The 7,695-nt window shown below is 51.4% G+C and overlaps 1 protein-coding gene across 2 annotated transcripts; it reads left to right on the top strand.

The window, feature by feature from the left end:
• Positions 1-370: 370 nt before the first annotated feature.
• Positions 371-4,401, top strand: LOC147347164 (BOLA class I histocompatibility antigen, alpha chain BL3-7). 2 transcript variants are annotated; one of them, XM_086369601.1, is made up of 8 exons: positions 371-691; positions 1,012-1,281; positions 1,479-1,754; positions 2,778-3,053; positions 3,170-3,274; positions 3,703-3,735; positions 3,875-3,922; positions 4,088-4,401. In XM_086369601.1, exons 1-8 carry the CDS (start codon positions 490-492, stop codon positions 4,090-4,092), a joined length of 1,215 nt encoding a protein of 404 aa, XP_086225727.1. In that variant the 5' UTR covers positions 371-489; the 3' UTR covers positions 4,093-4,401. The 2 variants fall into 2 exon arrangements, with proteins under 2 accessions (XP_086225727.1, XP_086225728.1); XM_086369602.1 differs by lacking the exon at positions 3,875-3,922.
• Positions 4,402-7,695: the final 3,294 nt, after the last annotated feature.

Below are 7,695 nucleotides of genomic sequence, written 5' to 3'. Positions count from 1 at the left end.
ACAGATTTCTCAGGAGGCAGGTCAGATGGTCTGGTATTCCCATCTCTTGAAGAATTTTTCAGTTTGTTATGATCCACACAAAGGCTTTGGCATAGTCAATAAAGCAGAAGTAGATGTTTTCTCTTTTGCTTTTCCGATAATCCGGGGGATGTTGGCACTTTGATCTCTGGCTTCTCTGGCTTTTCTAAATCCAGCTTGAACGTCTGAAATTTCACTGTTCAAGTACTGCTGAAGCCTAGTTTGGAGAATTTTGAGAATTACTTTGTTAGCATGTGAGATAAGTGCAATTATTCGGTAGTTTGAACATTCTACCTAGCAAGAGGGGAGGGATCAGGGCAAAGTCCCAGGTCCCTGATGGGCGAGCCACTCAGGATCTCAAGGTCAAGGGCGGTGTCTGGGGCTGGAACGCTCCATGTTGGGGATTCCCCTTCTCCCCGAGTTTCACTTTCTCTCTCACAACCTGTGTCGAGCCCTCCTGCCTAGACACTCATGATGCGGCCCCAGTTCTCACTGCCACTGGGTGTTCGGTTTCTAGAAAAACCAATCAGCGTCTCCGTGGATCCCGGTTATAAAGTCTCCACCGACCTGCCAGACTCTGCTTCTTCCCAGACCCAGAGGATGCCAGTTATGGGGCCGCGAACCCTCCTCCTGCTACTCTCGGGGGTCCTGGTCCTGACCGAGACCCGGGCAGGTGAGTTCCGGGTCGGGAGGGAACGACCTCTGCGGTGAGAGGCTGAGGGGATCTCCCGGGAGTCTGGGGGCAGGACCCCAGGGAACGAGCGACCCCGACGCCCCTGCCCAGACCCGCCCCCTCCCCCTGGTCCCGTCCTGTCCCTCCCTTGCATCCCGACCCCTCTTTTCTTCCCTCTCCGGAGTTCGGGCCGGTCTTCGACCTCTTCCATCTCACTGCCCCTAGCCCCCTCCGGCCTCCCGGCCCCATCACCTCGGACCCGGGACCCGATCCCGCGCCGAGAGGAGGTCGGGCCAGGTCTCACCCCTCCCCGCCCCCAGGCTCCCACTCCCTGAGGTATTTCCACACCGCCGTGTCCCGGCCCGGCCTCGGGGAGCCCCGCTTCATCTCTGTCGGCTACGTGGACGACACGCAGTTCGTGCGGTTCGACAGCGACTCCGCGAATCCGAGGGAAGAACCGCGGGCGCCGTGGATGGAGCAAGAGGGGCCGGAGTATTGGGATGAGCAGACGCGAATAGTCAAGGACACCGCACAGTCTTTCCGAGTGGACCTGAACACCCTGCGCGGCTACTACAACCAGAGCGAGGCCGGTGAGCGACGCGGGCCCGGGTCCGGGTCACGACCCCCATCCCCAGGGACCGGCGGGGTCGCCCCGAGTCTGCGGGTCCGAGGGTCACCCCAACATTGCGGAACACACCCGACCCCCGCCCGGGAGGAGCTCGCGGGGACTTGACGCGGTTTCATTTCAGTTTGGGTTTAATCACCGCGGGTGGTCGGGGCGGGTCAGGGTCTCACACCCTCCAGTGGATGTACGGCTGCGACGTGGGGCCGGACGGGCGTTTCCTCCGCGGGTTCATGCAGGACGCCTACGACGGCAGAGATTACCTCGCCCTGAACGAGGACCTGCGCTCCTGGACCGCGGCGGACACGGCGGCTCAGATCACCAAGCGCAAGTGGGAGGCGGAAGGTGCTGCGGAGAGACGCAGGAACTACCTGGAGGGCACGTGCGTGGAGTGGCTCCGCAGATACCTGGAGAACGGGAAGGACGCGCTGCTGCGCGCAGGTACGAGGGGCGCGGGGCCGCCCTGATCTCCCCTCGGGCTGGAGCTGGCTTCCCACGAGGAGAGGAAAATGGGGTCCCTGTGGGAGCAGCGCCCCAGGTTCTTGTCAGGAGAGGAAGGAAATCCGCCCGGGTTTTCATATTCTGTGCAAGACCAGTTGCCCCACTTGTCTGAAGGACAATTAAGGAATCCAGCGTCTTTGAGGAAGACGCAGGAAACAATCCCTGAAATAGCTGGTCAGCGGTGCCCTGTGACCCTGGCCACCATCTTGTGATCCATGACTTTCTCTCTCGAGGCCTGTTCTCACCCTGAGAGCATCTTAGGAGGCCTGACTCCAGCTTTTCTGAATCATTCAGCCTCCAGCGGAGTCAGGACCTTTAGTCTGTATTCTCCCCCTCACATTTTTAGAGCGCCTATCCTAGTCTCTCATTCTAGAAATTTCCAAAGACTAATATAGATCATCCGTGATCTCTGAGATGATGCTGTTGTGTTGCTTTTTTCAAAACCATGCTCCTGAATATTCTGTAGCTCAGAGGGTAAAAAAGTTGGTAATACATCTGGGGATCTGATGTATAGCCTGGTGACTATAGTTAGTCTTGTATTATATACTTTTAAATTGATCTTAATCATTCTCATCATCCCAGTCGAATAGATGCACACATAAGGTAAGTTGATAAATATATTAATTATCTTCATAGTGTTTCATATATTGTGAGTTTTCTTGTCTTAGTGGGGTTTCAGTCTGAGGTAGACCTTTACCTGCCTGGTTACTGGAAAGTACCCTCCACACACATGTGGAGTCTGGAGCTGATGCTAACATTTTTCTTTTCTAAAGCACTTGTGAATTATGCTTCATATATCAAAGCAACATGTAGTACACTCTAAATGTGTACAATTTTTGTTAAGTATAAATCGGTAAAGCTGGGTAAAAAATCACTGTTCTGTTCCTTCTCAGGATGGTCACATGATGCTGCTTCAGTGACCCATGGAGGTAACACAAACTGAATTTTCTGATTCTTCCTCAGACCCTCCAAAGGCACATGTGACCCATCACCCCATCTCTGGTCGTGAGGTCACCCTGAGGTGCTGGGCCCTGGGCTTCTACCCTGAGGAGATCTCACTGACCTGGCAGCGCGAGGGGGAGGACCAGACCCAGGACATGGAGCTTGTGGAGACCATGCCTTCAGGGGATGGAACCTTCCAGAAGTGGGCAGCCCTGGTGGTGCCTTCTGGAGAGGAGCAGAGATACACGTGCCGTGTGCAGCATGAGGGGCTTCAGGAGCCCCTCACCCTGAGATGGGGTAAGGAGGGGGTTGGAATGGAGCTTCCTCTCAGATAAAGCAGGAGCCCTTCAGGACTCAGTTCAGCAAGGTCAGGGCTCAAGCTGAGGTCAGGGCCTCTTCCCTTGCCTCCACAGAACCTCCTCAGACCTCCTTCCTCACCATGGGCATCATTGTTGGCCTGATTCTCCTCGTAGTAGCTGTGGTGGCTGGAGCTGTGATCTGGAGGAAGAAGCGCTCAGGTAGGGAAGAGAGGGAGGTATCTGAGTTTTCTTGTCACAGTGGGGTTTCAGTCCGAGGTAGACGTTTACCTGCCTGGTTACTGGAAAGTACCACATGTGGACACACATGTGGAGTCTGGAGCTAATGTTAACATTTTTCTTTTCTAAAGCACGTGTGAAAATGAAAGACAAATTTTTCGCCTTCCTAATTCCAGTTAGGGACCAGGCTTCTAGCACTTGAAGGTCAGAGGGAGGTCTTTGATGAGGACAGACCTCCAGGAGGGCAGATGGCCCAGTCTTACACATCTTCCTTCTCTATGTTCCTGATCCTAGCATGAGTTTTGACCACAGTTCCAGAAAGTTCTGTGGGGTTTGGGACTAGGGGTTGCTCTAGGATCTCATGACTAAGCCTTCTCCCTGGCCTCTCACGTGATACTTTCTTCTCACAGGTGAAAAAGGACGGATCTACACCCAGGCTGCAAGTAAGTAGGGAGGGGGTGATTCCTGAGACCCTTGTGAGGGTGCAGACAGGAGGCCATGCGGGACTCACCCTCCTCAAAGTGCCTTCTCTAGTTTCTCTCCTGTGGGTTCTGACCACGTCCTGGTGTTGTTCTCCCCCAGGCAGTGACAGTGACCAGGGCTCTGATGTGTCTCTCACGGTTCCTAAAGGTGAGACCCTGGAGAGTCTAGATTGGAAGGAGCATTGGAGCAGAGGGGACACATTAGGCCTGGCGGGGATCTTTGAGTGGGACATGTGGGCATGTGGGGGGCTGTGAAAAATGTCAGCCCTTACATGACTGACCTGAACTGGTTCCTGATTCTTTTCTCTCACAGTTTGAGACAGCTGCCTTGTGGGGACTGAGTGATGCTGCATCCCGCTATGTGACTTCAGATCACCGGACACCTCTTTCTGCAGCTGCATCTGAATGTGTCTGTGCTCCTATTAGCATAACATGAGGAGTTGGGGAGACTGGTCACCCCTGCCCACCGTGCCCCCTCCCCACCCTGACCTGTGTTCTCCTCCCTGATCCACTGTCCTGTTTCAGCAGAGACGGGGCTGGGCCGTCTCCATCGCTGTCTTTGCTTCATATGCACTGAGTAATGATGTCTTATTTCCTCTTTGAAAATAAAATCTGTATATATATGAATCTGTTTTTTCTAATTGGTGCCATGAAGGGGGATTGGATAATAAAGGTGAGGATTCCTAAAGTTTGAAAGAGGAAATAAATTGAAACACTGAGAACCTTCCAGATCCATCCACAGGTTTGCTGTGCTGAGTCAGCTGCAGGAGGGACAGGAGGAGGCTGTGAGGAGCTGAGTGTGGACAGGGCCTGTGCCCAGTCAGTGATCAGTGCCTGGTGGGCATGCATGCACTTCCCATGCACCACCTATGGTCACTCCTGGGCTGGGTCCTCGTCTCCATTTCATTGTCCTTGTCCCCTCAGTAAATCCTTGTCCCACCAAGGACCTGTGATCATGGACTCAGAAGTCACCTGGGCCTTGTTGTATCTCCAAGACCATGGACAGGGTGCTTTTCTTAAACGGTTAGCCTAGGATCAGGGCTTGGACCAATCCTTAGCTACTGTCATTTTTGAATGTGTTTATATTTTGCTTATTTAGTTATTGCTATTACTGTTGGTGGTGTAATGACTGTTATTTTTCATGTGTAGAGTCCTGGTCTGATTCTTCTCCAGGTGACCCCATCTCTGACAGTAGCAGGGGTCACTTTGCCTGTCACTGTCCCCACAAGTCCAAGGGGACCATGCACACAGGATTCTCAGTGGTTCCAAGAGAGAAATTTCAGAGCCATCCAGCTCTTGCCCTCCTGAGATTTTGCTGGTTTCTTCTTTCCAACTTTTCTCCATCTTTTTAAAGGAACCACGTGATGGAACTTGCAAAGAGGAGGGACCCAATAGTTTCATATCTTGACTTAATTCTTGCTGGGTTTCTCTCTTCTCTGCAGTCTACCCCCTCTTCTGCCCTTATCTTCTAAGGCTATTGTTGGCTCCCATCTCAACTCATGAATTTAGAAAGCAGAGTCTAATAAAATCACAGCAAGTTGAATAGAGGAGCCGGAAGCGAAGGATCTTCCTTTCTGAAGAGATAAAGAGCCTTGTGTGTGGTGTGCAGGCTGATTGGTGTGGGAGGGAAGGGAGATCAACCTTTGCGAGTAAAATACAGGCGGCATTGAGGTCAGTGCGAATGGATGTTGTGCTGTAACTGCGAAGAGACAGCCTGTGGCCTGAGGTCACATCAATAAAGACACAATATCTGGAATAGGGAAGTGCTTTACTGACCATTCAGTGAACTGATATTTGTTGTGTGACGGAGACATGACACACTCTTTTGCATCTAGAAGAACCCAGTGAACTAACACCAGACAAACCTTGTCTGCCATGTGCAGTGTTCTAGGGGGAAGGGGCAGAGCATGACTATGAGCCTAGAAAGTGAGGGAGTGTTTCCCTTACAGGTTGGTAAGTGTTCTGAGGAAGGTGACCCAGAGTATGAGTGTGTGGGGACAGGGAAGGTGGCTGTGTTACTAGGGTGGAGAGTGGGCTTCACTGAAAAGGTGACCTTTGAGTAAAGATGTGAAGGACATGAAAGAATGTCCACAAGGAGGCCTAGGGGAGGTTCTCTCCCAGCAGAGGAGCCTCCAGGGCAAATGCATGAGAGCAGGAGGGTGTCTGTGTTCAAGCGAGAGCCAGGAGGCAGCTGGGGCTGAAGGAAAAGGAATTGAGCTGAGATCCCATGTCCGGCCAGATCCTGTGGGCCTCCAAGATGTTAGAGGGGGTTGATTTTATCTCAGTAAGCTGTGGAGTCATAGGATGATACGAACAGAGGAGGACCTGCTGTGACTGCTCTCTGGAAGCATCAGCCAGGCTGCTGTGCAGAGTCAGGAGGTGAAGGGCAAGGGAGGCGCAGAGGAGCCTGAGGGAAACAGCGCAGGGTCCAGGGGAGGCTGCTGCTTGTCTGGGGTGTGAGCAGGGAAGATAGTGGTGAGTGAGTGGATTCTTGATCTATTCTAAAAATGCATTTTACAGCATTTCCTAGAGGATTAAATCTCAGTTATGAGAAAGGGTGAAGAAGGACTGCAAAATTTTGAGATTTGCAAGTAAACATGGGGCGCCTACAGTGGGAATGAGGGGACTCTGGAAGGAGCATGTTTCAGGAGGCATCGCCATCAGCATTTGGTTTAGGGACGTGGCAACTGAGTTGTGTTTACTAGTCTAGGGTTTAGGTGAGATGACTTGACTGGAGAAATAGATGGAAGTGGTGACACCATATAAATGATGTTTAGAGCCTTGAGAACAGATGAGGTCACAGATGAGGGGAGAATTGCCTATAGAAGCAGAGGGACGAGGACTGAATCCTGAATCCCCTGCACTATGGGAACCAATCAGACCACACACCTGAGCAGACAGCACCATTCTGATGTCTAGATGGCACATGGAAAGGGGTCCTGAAAGACATGAAGCAATGTCTTTTACCTGCACTCCTCTTAGAGACAGAAGGTCTGGAATAGACTTATAGCATGGTCGGTGCTGATCTTCAGATCGGACATTTCATAGCAGGAACACAGATCTGGATTCCCACACGGCTGTGCACCAGCCTCAAATGTATGGCTTGTTCATAACAGACTCCTGGACTCTGAGCCCTACACTCTAGATGGTGGATCTGGGAAGAATCCTGAGTACTTTGTAACAATCTCTACAAGCAGTCCTGAGCAGACTGGGATCCACTGACTTTAAAGATCTGAGAATGTTAAGGTGGGGAGGGGTCTTAAACACACATTCAAATGTTATTTCCTGAGAGGAAAAAGACAAAACATTTGGTGCGAGTTACATGTTATTTCTGCCATGTGATATCACCAGGCTTAAAATTTAGGAAATGATTATCAGATCACCATAAAGAGAGTCCCTGAGTTGCTAAGAGAGTAGATCTAAATTTTCTCCACACATGCAGAAAAGGTAATTATGGGACATGATTCAGTTGTCAGATAATGCTATGGTGGTGATTATTTTGCAGTACAGAAGTGTATCAAATCAACAATTGTACACCATAAACGGACTCAGTATTGTATATCAATCATAATAAAGCAGAAGGAAAAGTCTCTGAATCCTTGCTCTCTGAGATTTCCCTACAGGTATTCTTAGGTAGTTCTGGGTGGGGAAAAAAAATTTCAAATTGTTGTGGTTTTGGGTTTATTTCAGGGAAAACCACTGAACAGCCCTGAGGCCACAGCTGGGAACAGAATCCTCAACCCCACCCTGGTCGGGTCCCACCCAGGAACCCCTTCCCCTGCAGGTGAACACAGATATCCCTGTTCACAGCACTGTCAGCCCTGATGTTGGACAGTGGACCCTGTGGTAGACCTGCTCTCTGCTGCTCCTGACAGCTGGCTGATACCCTGCCACCTCTGCCCTGTGTGCCACGTGTGCCTA

This window comes from Bos grunniens, chromosome 23, assembly GCF_055505025.1.
Source record: "Bos grunniens cultivar Pamir isolate PY7600 chromosome 23, Bosgru_T2T1.0, whole genome shotgun sequence".
NCBI lineage: Eukaryota > Metazoa > Chordata > Mammalia > Artiodactyla > Bovidae > Bos > Bos grunniens.
This window is presented reverse-complemented; position numbering and strand designations above follow the sequence as displayed.